Here is a 14,067-nt window from a genome sequence, read left to right on the forward strand (position 1 = left end):
AATTTAAATAAGTAATTAAAAAAATTAATCTATAACAGTATTAAAAGAAATATTAAAAGAAGCCACGGGAGCACCATCTCAGTATCCAGGAGCAGGAAGAGTGTATTAAATACATTTGCTTTGGGGCGCCTGGGTGGCGCAGTCGGTTAAGCATCCGACTTCAGCCAGGTCACGATCTTGTGGTCCGTGAGTTCGAGCCCCGCGTCGGGCTCTGGGCTGATGGCTCAGAGCCTGGAGCCTGTTTCCGATTCTGTGTCTCCCTCTCTCTCTGCCCCTCCCCCGTTCATGCTCTGTCTCTCTCTGTCCCAAAAAAAAATAAATAAATGTTGAAAAAAAAATTAAAAAAAAAATACATTTGCTTTAAATTTTTTTTTAAATCTTTTTATTTATTTTTGAGAGTGAGAGAGACAGAGTGCAAGGAGGGGAGAGGCAGAGAGAGAGGAGGATACAGAATCCGAAGCAGGCTCCAGGCTCTGAGCTGTCAGCACAGAGCCCGATGCGGGGCTTGAACGCACAAACTGCGAGATCATGACCTGAGCTGAAGTTGGACGGTTAACCGACTGAGCCACCCAGGCACCCTTAAATATATTTGCTTTAAAAATTTTTTTTTGTGATGTTTATTTTTTGAGAGCGAGAGAGAGCGAGAGAGAGAGCATGAGCAGGGAAGGGACAGAGAGAGAGGGAGACACAGAATCTGAGGCAGGCTCCAAGTCTCTGAGCTGTCAGCCCAGAGCCTGACGCGGGGCTCAAACTCAAAAGCCATGAAATCATGACTTGAGAGCTGAAGTTGGACACTTAACCGACTGAGCCACCCAGGCGCCCCAAATGTATTTGCTTTTATAAGAGGTACAACTCGGGTTGCCTGTGCGGAGGGAGACTGGATGGCTGGACAGGGATAGATGGGAAAATTTCCACTGTATCATCTTGATCTAAATTCAAAAGATACAGGAAGACTGTATTACTTACTCAAGGATAAAATACAATTCAAGTTAAAAATTAAGAAGAGTTTAAGAGAAAAGCAGAGTACATAAAAAGGGGGAAAACCAATAAACATTGCTCCCACTAACTCCAACCCCTTCAGACAGATCTTGCTATACATAAAAGTGTGTATTTCTCTGTAACTTACCAGCTCTAGCTTCATAATATGCACACAGTCCCTGAGGATGTGTGTAGGAGCTCCTAACAGCTTGGTGAAGGCTATTAAAGTATTGGCTTTAAATGGCGGTCCTGCAACCTATAGGGATAAAGAAAGCAGGTTACTCTCTTCTGAAAGAAGGTCAACTCTTCTCTTTTGTTGATTATACAGGCAGACCTTAGAGATGGGAGTTCAGTTCCAGACTGCAATAAAGCAAGTATCGCAATGAAGCGAGTTGAACGAATCTTCTGGTTTCCCAGACCATATAAAAGTTATGTTTACACCATAGTGTAAGTGTGCAATTGTATTATGTCTAAACAGGGTACATATCTTAATTAAAAAATACTTTACTGCTAAAACATGCTAAGCATCGTCTAAACTTGCAATGAGTCATAATCACTGATCACCATAACAAAAATGAAGAAGTCCGAAATATTGCGAGAATTACCAAAATGTGACAAAGAGACTTGAAGTGACCAAATGCTGTTGGGAAAATGGCCCCAACAGACTTGCTCAGTGCAGGGTTGCCACACATCTTCAATTTGTAAAAAATATACTATCTACGGAACGCAATGAGGTAAAGTGCAATAAAACGAGGTATGCCTGTATTAAAATTACACGTTAACTGGGGCGCCTGGGTGGCACAGTCGGTTGAGCGTCCGACTTCAGCCAGGTCACGATCTCGCGGTCCGTGGGTTCGAGCCCCGCGTTGGGCTCTGGGCTGATGGCTCAGAGCCTGGAGCCTGTTTCCGATTCTGTGTCTCCCTCTCTCTCTGCCCCTCCCCCGTTCATGCTCTGTCTCTCTCTGTCCCAAAAATAAATAAACGTTGAAAAAAAAATTTTTTAAATAAAAAAAAAAAAATTACGCGTTAACAAACACATACTCTTGTTTCAAAGAATTTCTCTAAAACTTGAAGTTCATCAGGTTTCCACTGTCCTGCATTTTCAGGTGTCACTTTTAGCTGAAGTGTTTGGTTGGTTTTGGGACTAAGGGCTACTCTGCATTTCAGCGCATCAGTTTTAAACATGATCACTCCAGGTTCGTTGGAGTTTATCAGCTGCAGCTGCAAAACATGAAGGGTGCATCAAGTGAGCATGTGAGACAGCATGTAAGACAAGAGAAAATGAAAATGCTGCTGAGAAAATGGTTTCAAAGGGAAAACAGCTAAGTTGATACCTGTTCCCAAACAAAAATATCTAGGCAGTGAGCACCACCAGCTGCTAACATCCTCAAGAAAAAAATGTACATGATGTGTCCTTGATGGAAGAACAGAACACAACCTATGGAATAGTTTTGTAAAATAACAACAAACTTGAGCCTGAACTCAGTAGTTAGATCTGTGGATGGACCAATATTATAGAAATATGAGGGTCAAAAGAACATGTTAAATAATTCCAAAGGGACGCAATGTTAGATCTGGACTGGGACCTTACACTGGCCCAGGGGTTGGCAATTTTTTCTGTGAAGTAATAGAGAATAATTATCTTCGGCTATATGGTCTCCGTTGCAACCACTCAATGATGCTATTACAGCTGAATTTACAGACAGCATGTAAATTAATGGGTGGGACTGTGTTCCAGTAAAACTTTTATTTACAAAAACAGGTGGTGGATAGGACTTGGCCCCTGGGCCAGCAGTTTATTGACCTCTGCTCTAGCTTAATATATTGATTATGCAGATGAGCAAAATGAAGTTCAAAGAGCTGAAAGCTTACACGGCTCGTAAGTGGCAGAGGTAGGGTAGATTACAGATCTCATAATAATCATTTTTTAAAATACTAATTTATTCAACTTACGTTAAAACCTCGATTTTTCAAAACATCTGAATATAAAGGTTGCAAATTACCTTGGTGCCATCCATGGAGTAGATATTTTAAACATTCACCATTCTACTTCATTAAAACATACATACATCAACAGTTACCAGTAACTAAAATGTACTGAAAAACACTAAGACATTATGCTAAGGGCTTTCTATGAAATACCTCAAATTTCCACAATTGTTATGAGGTAGGTAAATACCACTATCTACTCTTATCAAAAAGGGGAAGAGATTTGCCTAAGCTTGTACTAGCACGTGGCATGGCCTGTGTACAAACCCAAGTGGCCGGGCTCCAGAACCGGTGCCATCAACCCTGAACTATCTCATAAAGGTTATCACCACAGGACAGAAGTTTTTTCTATAAAAATTTTACCTCAATTCAATCGCCCATGTATTGAAAAAGTTTTCCGCCTTGTGATCATAAGTAATTTTATTTCAGTGGAGAAGCCAATTCCAGAGGGCAAATAGTCACTTGTATGCTAGCCTCTCCAGAGCCAGATCTTGGATACGTTTGTCCTATGACATTATAGGGACCTTGTGGGACCTATCTCCAGATCCATGTTAGCCACAGCAGAGCAAACGTAAAATGCAGGAATATGTTAATGTAAGAATGGAAAATAAAATAGTGGAGTGCATTTTTAACACCAGAGCAGGGTGAAAAACATAGTTCTAAACAAGCTAGTTAAAGGAGGTGAAGGAATATCAATTTCATTCAGATCCTGTTCTGTGGGGCAGCTTAGCACCCGCCTTCGACAATCACCACTTTTGAGTTCACTAGGTACCCGTACCGTTTCTTGTTGAATAATTCTTTGAAGGTGTCGTCTCATGATGACGGATCCAAGGAATCTCTCGAGTGGAGAACAAAGGTAACTACCTGCCAGGCCAGGCACAAGGCCTGGTGTTGGAGAGGGCAGCAGTAAAATGTTCAAGGCACTGTGAGTGAGGATGGTAGGTATGGAGGCTGCCCAGGAGCGCTGAGGTAGTTTACGAGGTGGAGGCATGTTTGTTGGCAAAGTCTGGGAACCTGTGGGAAGGAAAACATGTCATTTCATTTACAAATCACACTGTCTCGTTCTGTTTCGCTTTTATTATAAATCTTTGATGTTCTAAAGCAACCCATACTGTTCATTACTCCTTGTGCTATAACAATCATATTAGCTTCCTGTTAGCAAAATGGTCAGACTTATTCTCCCCATAGCTAGGTCCATTGCAAAGTGGCTTTGTAGCAAGTCTTTCAAGGGATGGAGTCTACTTTACCTGGAATCTGGGCTGGCCCTGTGACTTGCTCACTTACAGAATGTGGTAGAAGGGACATGGTGCCAGCAACAAACCTAGGGTTCCACTCACGTTTCTGAAACCCTGTCCACCCATCAGGTCAACAAGCCTGTGTTCGAGTATGAGACCACATGGAACAGAGGAAGCCACACCAACTGGGACCACTTGAAGCCAGTCAGGCCCCAGCCAACCCAGGAGCTGACCACAGAAGCATGAGTGAGCAAAACAGAGTCTGGAAAACTTGCCCAGCTTGGCTTAGCCCAAAATCACCAAGCTACACAATGGTGAGTTAATACAAGATTGTTTTAAGTCATGAAGTGTTACATGGCAAAGCTAACTAACGTATGTGTACAATTTTTCTCTTCTGTGTTAACTTGCATAACCTTATCAGTTAACTTTAGGTGTCTTTTAAGGTCTAGCAGCTAAGTTAGTAACAGAACAAAGGGGGTCAACCTCACAAGATTTCTGGAGGAGACATTTCTTTCTTACGTTTTGCTTAACTTTGCAAACTATTGTTAACCAATTTACTAAGTGGATAAAAGTTTAAGTTTTAAGTATCCCCATTTAACAAGTAGGTCATGGCTTTCAAATGTGAGGATGGAAAAAAAATAGGTCATTTGGAGGTTAGACTAAAAATGAACACAAAAATGGTGATGACACTCACTTGTTCCAGCTCGAGGGGAATGAGAAGCATCTGGAACCGGAGAATGTAGTGATGGGTTGGCTGGTGACATTCCAGGCATGCGCGTTGCTGGTGAGGGGCCAGACACTTGAGGAGACCCTGGCCAGTTCCCGGCTCTTCCACTTGGTGACACCATAGTGTATGGAGAACTAGGGTCCAGGGTTCCTGTAAACAAGTAAACAGATGGTTTTCAAAACCTGTATTTTAATAACTGAAAAGCACTTGACAGCACTGAAACACTCGACACTTTACAAGGTGACTGCTTTATTTTTTCTTTTGCTATTTCACTGAAGTATGATGCTTCTTAACGTGATACAAAATTAGAAAAATACAGACCGAGGCAGGATAAAATTTACCTTCTCCCAAGCTTCAACATGGACATTGTGTAGCAACCTACTATTTTCAAAGCCTATTTGCAAACATGTTTGAAAATGTTGAGCATAAAAAATCTCAAAGCTCATTTAAGGGCAGAAATCTACTTTTCAAGTAACACTGACAAATTACATTTTCATTCTACTCAACGCTGAGGACAGGAAAATTTTGTTTTATTTACTAAAGGCTACACTGAGAAATGAACCAAGAATCAAGTTTTGAAAGCAGCAACTTCCTGAACAATTTGATATTTAAATTTCATCCTGCAGGGGCGCCTGGGTGGCGCAGTCGGTTAAGCGTCCGACTTCAGCCAGGTCACGATCTCGCGGTCCGTGAGTTCGAGCCCCGCGTCAGGCTCTGGGCTGATGGCTCAGAGCCTGGAGCCTGTTTCCGATTCTGTGTCTCCCTCTCTCTCTGCCCCTCCCCCGTTCATGCTCTGTCTCTCTCTGTCCCAAAAATAAATAAACGTTGAAAAAAAAAATTAAAAAAAAAAAAATTTCATCCTGCAGATACCGTTAACATATTATATATACACCCCTCCGTAACCAAACGACAAACTGAGAAAACACTTTTACCATGTATCAGAGGAGAGTAGACGGTCCCAATTTCAAGTCTTATAAATAGTTCAGAAAAAAACCACAAGAATATATAGGCAGGGCATAAAATGAGAAATACCAAAGATCCATGGGGGGCAGGGGGAAGGTTCAATTTCATTAATAATCCAAGAAACTTTCACCTATCAAAATGACTTAGATTTTTGAAAATCATTAATACCCTGTGTTGGCAACGATGCAGGAAAATAGATACTCTTGTTTGATGCTAGAGGAAACTGACATAGCCTTTCAGGTGAGCAATTTGCAGTATGCTTCAAAAGCTTTAGAATTTCTCAAACCCTTTGAAACAGCAATTCCACTTCTAGTAACTAACCTAAGGAAATAATTAGGTGAGCAGAGATGATACCATTTTTAGTTGTAAAAAAAAAAAAAAAAAAAAAAGGAAACATTCTAAACATATGATAGGAGGACAGTTACATTACAGTATGCCGAGACAAGGGAATACTATGAAGTCATTTAGTATGACGATATAGAGTTTTTACTGACAGAAATGTTCCTACAAATATTAACAGTAGAGAGTAAAACCACAGATGCTACATAGCTGTAATTAACTGGGAAAGTTCTTCATGGTGTGATTTGGCATGGCATTAGAATAAAATAAATGAAAAAAGTAAGGCACTGAAGTGTGTTGTCATGAGTGTAAAAGAGAAGGGGAGAGTACACTTACAGGTATCTGCTTCTGTACGCATAAAACACCTCTGCAAGAACACATGAAAAATTAATAACACTAAATGCCTCTGGAAGAGGAACTAGGTGGCTGGTGGCATAGAAACCCTTCACTGGCTACCTCTTCTTTATGTGAACCAATTCAAAATAGATTATTTTTAGTTAAAAAGTTAGAAAATCCAAGTCTCAATACATATGGTACAGTCCCAACTATCGGGGGAGGTGTCTGAGGGGAGAGACAAGCAGACAGGTGGAGGGCAACAGAGATGCAAGCAGGCAGGCAAGCAGGGGGTGCGTGACGGGAAGAGCAAGGCAGGGCGAGGGAGAGAGAGACAGAGGGTTCAAAGCAGAGAGGCCAACTGGTAGGTCTCTGCGTGGTGGGATTAGGACAAATTCATTCTTTTGCGATTTCCCCAATAAACAGAGTGCTACTTTTGCAATACGAAAATAATTTATTTAACAAAACAACGACTTTCACGTCAAATTCTTATGCTATCGCGATTTCCATGTACAGACTCACCATGTGGACTAGCAAAACTGGCCCCTGGTCCTATTGAGATTCCATGCGAGGATGGGGGAGGAGTTGGAACAAATGACGCTGGTGAAGGGGCTCTCAAAGCCCCACTGGGGGAGCTGGCGGCATGCAGATTCCCTAATGAAGGAAAATAATTATAGATGATCTTGCAGGACACATATTATGTCCTGGCCGAGGACCTCAAGTTAAGACTCTCTCAACAGACTAAAGAAATAAGTAGTAAAGCTCCCATAAATAGCATAAAGAAAATCTGGAATGATTTTGTTATCGAATGAGAGAGAGACAGAGAGAGAGAGAGAGAGGGAGAGATCAATTCCCTGGGGCCCAAATTCTAGCCCTTATATTGACTGAGTTCTACAAAAATATCCAGTGTACTTTTTTTTATTCGCTCATTCATTCAGCACGTGGGCATGAATGTCAATTTCACGCCAAGCACTGTTGTAGGCACTGGGGATGCAGCAGTTCACAAGAGACAAAAATTCCTGCCCTCACGGAGCTTATGTTCTAGTAAAATGAGAAAGACAAACCAATATATGTCAGTGATAAGAACTATGGAGAAAAACAGGGCAAGGAAAGGGGGCAATTTCGTGTAGTGGCGGAGGTGGGTGCTATTGTTGATATATAGCAACCCGAGAAGACCGCTCTGAGAGCATGTGGGCCTTGTCACAAAGAAACTGAAGGGTAAGGCATGAAGATACCCAGGGGATAAGGTATTCCAGCCAAAAAGAAGAGCTAGTACAGAGGCCCCAGAGGCAGGAGCATAAATACCAGGGAGTAGGCCAGTGTGGCTGATCAGTGGGTGCACAGGGTCAGTGGGAGGAGATGAGGACAGAGAGGTGGCTGTGGGGGGTGTCGCCAGATCACACGGGGGCTTGTAGGCCCACTCTAAGGACACAGGGTTTACCCTGAATGAGACAGGAAACCACTGCAAAGTTTGGAGCAAAGGAGTCATAAACTAGCTTCTGTTTCCAAAGGATCACTCTAGGTGTTGTGTGGAAAATAAGACTGTAGGGCAAGGGCAGGGAAACCAGTTAGAGGCCACATTAATAATCCGAGTGAAAGACGGTTAATGGCTTGGGCGAGGGCGGAGGCTGAGGAAGTGAAAAGCGGTTAGAGTCTGGATAAATTCTGAGTACAGAGCGGACAGTGACCGGTAACTGCTCAAGTGGGTGCGCGAGGAAGAGGGGTCGGGCACGACTCTAACAGCTCTGGCCAAGCGGCGGGAAGGAAGGGGCTGCCATTTCCGGAGATAGGGTGGGGGCAGGGGCGGGTGTTAGGAGTTCAAGTCTCAGCCACTGTCTAGACATCTACAAGGACATGCTGACTAGACAGCTGGGAGATACAGGACTTGAGTTCAGGGGAGAGGTCTAGATGGCAGATATTAAAAAACTGAGAGCCAGAAGCTTAAAGATGGGATTTACCACAGGACTAGTTTCAACTGAGGATCAGGAAAGGGGGAACCATGCTACCAAAACTATAAATAAATTCAACACTGAAATACTTGCTACATTACCATAACTATCCTCCGTACCAGCAGGTTTTAAATTCTCTACTGCGTGAGAGAATTTCATATTTTTTATGTTCTACACGTAATGTAGTGCCTTACATTCAGTAAATACGTTCATCAACTCGACTAACCTTTAAGTGTCATGCTTAGATAGTTAGCTGTGGGTTTGCTGTGGGGATTAAATGGATGAAGTGCTTAGAACGTGGCCTGGCACACAGCAAATTCTATATACCTGTCTGCTTCTAGAATTACTTCAAAATTATTTCTACTTCCTTTTATATAAAACCTCACTCATCTCCTAGAAACACACTCCCCCTTGGGTTCTATGCTCATGTCTCCTGTTTTTCTCCTTGCTCCCTGGCAGCATCTTCTGAGGCTCCTGCTCCTGGGAAGCAGCTGCCAGTACTCGTCAGGGTCTGCGCTCACCCACCGAACTCAGCCTTCGGTGACCTTAGACGACAGGACAGTAACTTCCAAATCCTCATCTGTAGTCCCAGCACCTCTGATGAGCACGTAAGGGATCATCTACCCAAGAAATGTGATACCTATCTTCCATGCTGGATGATGAGCTGGAGAGTGGGGCCGGTGTCTGGCTCACTGCTGAATCCCCAGCACCACACAGCACTGGCACAGGGCAAGAACTCAAGCAACACTAACAGATCGTTCAGTTACAAGTAAAAATTCGGCATCCTCAAACAATTTCACAGCGCACTTCATGGGGCTGCCAACAGAGCCATTTTGATTGGACAAGCAGGCTGTGACCCCCTCTGAGGGGCACATCTCACATACCAGGGCTTGGCCAACTTTTTCTGTGAGGGGTTCCAGCACAGCAGGAAGGCAGCCTCGACACTGCACGAATGGGTGTAGCTGGGTTCCGACAAAACTACAAAAACAGGTGACGGGCAGGACTTGGCCCAGGGCCTTCGTTTGTTGGCCTCTGACATAGATCATATTGTGATTAGCACTTCTTGGAGCTGTGCCGTGAGCCTGGCTCTGGGTGACAATATCTCCACTTAATTCAAACCTGAATCATGAACACAGATTTCACAATCCTGCCATAAGGAACAAATGGCCAATATTTAGCCAGAGATAAGGAGTTGTTTCTGAAGTCAAGGCTACATGTGTGGTGCGTGCGTGTGCGTGTGCGTGTGCGTATTCTGGATGTGAAAGTTGCACATGACAAGAGCACAGGTAACACCTTACCTGGAGACTGTGTGTGCATCATAGAGGGAGACTGATTAACTGTGCTGTGGTAAGATGTAGGGGGCGAAGTAAGAGGATAAGCGCCTGATGACCCTGGCTGCTTGGGAAATGGCTGAAAAGAAAACAAGTAAACGTTGGTCAAAGGGCCACCCAAGTAGATTATATAGTACATACAGCACACAGCCTACAGCTCAAGTGTTAACATTTACACATTTCACTGGTTACAAAACAGGAAACATGATATGAAAATGTGCAAAATACACAATAATTCAGAAATTTAATAACTCTCTGACTTTCGAAATGTTTAAAACACAGCAAGAATCTCACTCCTGACCTTGTAATGTCCTTGCTTATATCCCTCAAAATGTTTTTTGCTCATCTTATCTACCATATCACTGATTTATCTGTATCAGTGATCTACCATTTCACCCATTCTAAGATTTTCTTCCCCTCCACGTTTTCACATCTCTGAAATCAGGGTGTGTCTTTCAATTCATGGCATGGCATAGCGAAACTGGCAGTGTTGTTTCTGGCAGATCATAAAAAACAGTGCAACTCCCATTTGGTGGAGATTAAAAGGCAGTGAAACATGGTAGTTCAGCCTATCTCTACTCACCTTTACCTTCATCTCCAGCAAAGAAAAGCCTAGGACGACGTAATTCTTCCTAATCCGGTTTTTTATTTGAGTTACAAATCACATATAGTCAAGTACACACATCCTAACAAATGCACGGTCTGATGGATTTTTACAACTGTAACTGCCACATGGATCAAGACACTGAAGAACGCTCCCAGTGCCCCGGAGGCCTCCCTCATACACCTCCCATGTCTTTAGCACCTTCCCAAAGGTAGGCACTATTCTGACCTCTGTCACTCAAGCTTGATTTTGCCTCTTTTCACATTTTACATCAATACTGAATGTACTTATTAGTGTCTGGCTTCTTCTGTTCAACATTATGTCGGCAAAATTCGTCATGCTGTTGCATGCAGCAGGAAGTTTGTTTTTTTATTTCTGTAAAGTATCCCATTGCATTAGTATACCCCAACTTATTCACTCATTCTGCTGTTTGATATTTGGGTAGCTTACAAGTTTTAGATAAATCAGGCTGATATGGATATTCTTATGTTTTCTGGGGCATTTCTGTTGCTCATACCCCTAAGAGTAGAATTGTTAAGTCAGAGGTAAGCGTAATGTTCACATTTAACACCCTGGAGCACTTCTAAACACCACTACAAGGGAGCTGTATCATTTTATGCACCCTCTACTAGTAAGTGAGTTTCCGTCACTGCTAATACCTAATGTTGGCAAGAATTGTCAGTTTTCTCCTCCAAGACATTTTGGTGGGTGTGGAGTATTCTCTCACTGTGCTTTCAAGCTGTATTTCTGTGATGCCAAACGATGTGGAACACCCTTTCTGTGCTTACTGGCCAGCTGGATATCATCCTCTTTGTGATCACATGGGTGATCACCTCACAGCATTTTAAGTCTGAGGTTAGAGCTAGTTCTGGTACTAATTCACTTGCCATTACTAGAAGCTTCTTCCTCTCCCTCTGTCTCTATTTTTTCATATGGACGTCCTGGACATCTTGGGCCCACCAAGGACCTCCTTGCCTTTCAACAGAGAAGCCCAGACACCCGTAGAAGCCGTGAAGTTAGGCAAAGGTGATACCATTTGTAATTTCAGCTAGACATCACCTGTTGCTGGGGTGGTGGCTGGAGCTGTGAGATTAAAGAATCCATCATATCTCCCCCTATGGGAGAAGGGGGATTATCATCCTCGTTTACAGACCTTCTTCGAGCATCCTGATTGCTGTCAACAAACATATTCAGGAATGTCTATGGATATAAACAGGTAGAATTCAGATTATTTTACCTACCTTTAGTAAGATATGTTTAATCATTTAGATTATTTTAACACAAACAAATACACCATGCCCAACTCTGAAAGGTAAGTTTGATACGTGGCCACTTCCAGGACAAACTGGAAGACATATTGATAATTTTGAAGGAAGGCGGGGAAAGTGAGGAAATAACATCTAAGTTAAAAGTCCTCTCAAGAAGTATGGTGCAAGTACAAAGTTGAAGAAAGAAGTATACCCTGGTACCTCCCCACACCAGGTCCAAGTATTTTCTTGTTAACTTCTGAATCAGAAACACAGGAAAAAAGAGAAAAGTTGTATGTTGGCCATATAAATCACTTCAGTGACTTTGTGAAATGTCCTATTTGGTAAGAGTTCTCTACCTTCCGAGCTAGAAAATATGACAGAAGAAAACTGAATACAGAAACCAAGCCATCTTTCCTCTTTTTATCTTAACGCGACTGAAATCTTGAACCACCAAGAGTGGGACAATCTTGTTTTATGGTGTATTTCATCAAAATTTCAGCAAGGCGACCAGACTTTGCATCTCAAGCATTCTCTTCCTTTTAATACGCTCCACCTTCCCAATCTTCAAAAACATAGATCAAAAGCTTATCAGGATCACTAGAAAGCTTTTCAAAGTATGCTGTCTGATATCTAATAAAAGATGATGGATTGACAATGCACATTTTATCTTCTCCGAGTAACCCACTGAAAGTCCTAAAACTTTTTTTCAAGCAGTAAGTCACAAAGACAGAACGAGAGAAGAGAAAAATAGCCATGAATTCTGGAGGCTGCAGAGCAGATGGCTGAGTGGTAACTGAACTATCTGATGTGAGGAAGTTGTAGCCTAAAGCGAGCAGTGGGGAAAGCCAAGAAGCAAAGCTATTTCTATCCAGATCCCCAAGACATGTAGGAACCGGCAGCACTAGACACCTCTGGAAGGGGGGATGAAAAGTGAGACTAAAAATAGGACTGCCCGAAAGTCTTTTTAGGCGACATGGAAAGCCTCCCAGAACCTCTGTCAGGCTCACTGGGTGAGGCTGACCTCTACCACTCTGGTGGAGAGTCTCTGACTAGGGGGGTTCCGGTGCCAATTGAGAGGAGCGCCATATTAAAAATGAAGACAACAGGGGGTCTGGTGGGCTCACTTGGAAGAGCATGTGACTCTTGATCTCAGAGTCGTGAGTTTGAGCCCCACGCTGGGGGTGGAGATTACTTTAAAAAAACAATGAAGATTAAAGCTTACATACTGAATGTTGAAAATAGTATTCTCCTTCTCTTATTTGACTTGCCAGAAACTGGGGGCCAGATGCATCCCATCTATGCAGAGACTTGAATACTCCTCCCCTGGCACTCCCACCGACCGGCCCAACAGAAAGACCTAAATCTACTGATGCTGGGAGTTAGCCAAAGAAATGGCCCAAGCAGGTGATCCTGCAGTGAAAACCACAGTCAGCAAGTCTCACCTTTAAATAAGAACAGCAAGGGGGCACCTGGCTGGCTCATTCAGTTAAACATCTGACTCGATTTTGGCTCAGGTCATGATCTCGTTGTTCGTGTGATAGAGCCCTGTGTCGGGCTCTGCACTAACAGTACAGAGCCTGCTTGGGATTCTCTCTTTCCCTCTGCCCCTCCCTTGCTTGCGCATGCGTGCACTCTCTCAAAAATAAACATTTAAATAAACAAATAAATACGAGCAGTGAGTTAAGAATCACCAATATGAAAGAGATCAGAACAACAAAAAAGCAAGGTGGATGAAATGGAAAGTATGTAGGAAGAAAAGAGGTACAAGAAGATAAGATAGCCATTTACAACAAGGTATCATAAAATGAACATTTAATGACTATTTAGAAACAATAGAGAACTCCTGGGAATTTTTTAAAAGATCACAAAAAAAAATTATCAAAAATAGAAAGCTTGAAAGAAAACATGAGGAAATCTCCCAAAAATAAAGAGACAAAAACAGGGAAAATAAGAAAACTAGAGGAAAAGTCCAGGATACCAATCAGAATGGTAGGGGTTCCAGAAAGAGCTAACAGAGAAAACAAAGAAGAATTGAGAAATGATACAAGGCAACTCCCAGAGCAAAAGGATGTGGGTTTCCAGAGTGAAAGAGCCCACTTAATTACGTAAGGTTCAAGAACTGGAATGAGATTAAATACTTCAGTGGTCACAATGGAAGTTAGAAGACAATGGAGCAATGTCTTCAAAATTCTCACAGAAAATGATTATAATCTCAAATTCTACACTTAGCCATTCTCTCAATCAGATGAGGGTAAACTAAAGATGTTTTTAGGCACACAAGGTCTCAAATTAACCTCCCACGTACCTTCTCCCAGGAAACTATGTAGGAGGTTTTCTACAAAAACAATGGAGTAAACCAAGAAAAAGAC

General features: G+C 42.5%; 1 protein-coding gene and 1 long non-coding RNA gene across 3 annotated transcripts in view; one reads left to right on the top strand and one right to left on the bottom strand.

Moving 5' to 3' along the window:
• LOC121026033 (uncharacterized) overlaps positions 1-14,067 on the top strand; it is a 60,509-nt gene that overhangs the window by 11,089 nt on the left and 35,353 nt on the right. Inside the window, exon 2 of the long non-coding RNA XR_005788232.1 lies at positions 4,332-4,516. This is a non-coding gene — a long non-coding RNA (uncharacterized LOC121026033). The remainder of the gene's footprint in view (positions 1-4,331; positions 4,517-14,067) is intronic.
• MED14 (mediator complex subunit 14) overlaps positions 1-14,067 on the bottom strand; it is a 68,287-nt gene that overhangs the window by 5,683 nt on the left and 48,537 nt on the right. The window contains exons 22-28 of one of the 2 annotated variants that reach the window (XM_040468839.1): positions 11,508-11,648; positions 9,812-9,923; positions 7,087-7,218; positions 4,897-5,079; positions 3,746-3,981; positions 2,020-2,199; positions 1,127-1,234 (exon numbers count right to left, since the gene is read on the bottom strand). In XM_040468839.1, coding sequence (XP_040324773.1) covers positions 1,127-1,234; positions 2,020-2,199; positions 3,746-3,981; positions 4,897-5,079; positions 7,087-7,218; positions 9,812-9,923; positions 11,508-11,648 — 1,092 coding nt within the window. The remainder of the gene's footprint in view (positions 1-1,126; positions 1,235-2,019; positions 2,200-3,745; positions 3,982-4,896; positions 5,080-7,086; positions 7,219-9,811; positions 9,924-11,507; positions 11,649-14,067) is intronic. The other variant, XM_040468840.1, reaches the window with a different exon arrangement.

Source organism: Herpailurus yagouaroundi, unplaced genomic scaffold, assembly GCF_014898765.1.
Source record: "Herpailurus yagouaroundi ecotype Mexico unplaced genomic scaffold, PumYag 67793, whole genome shotgun sequence".
Classification (NCBI taxonomy): Eukaryota; Metazoa; Chordata; class Mammalia; order Carnivora; family Felidae; genus Herpailurus; species Herpailurus yagouaroundi.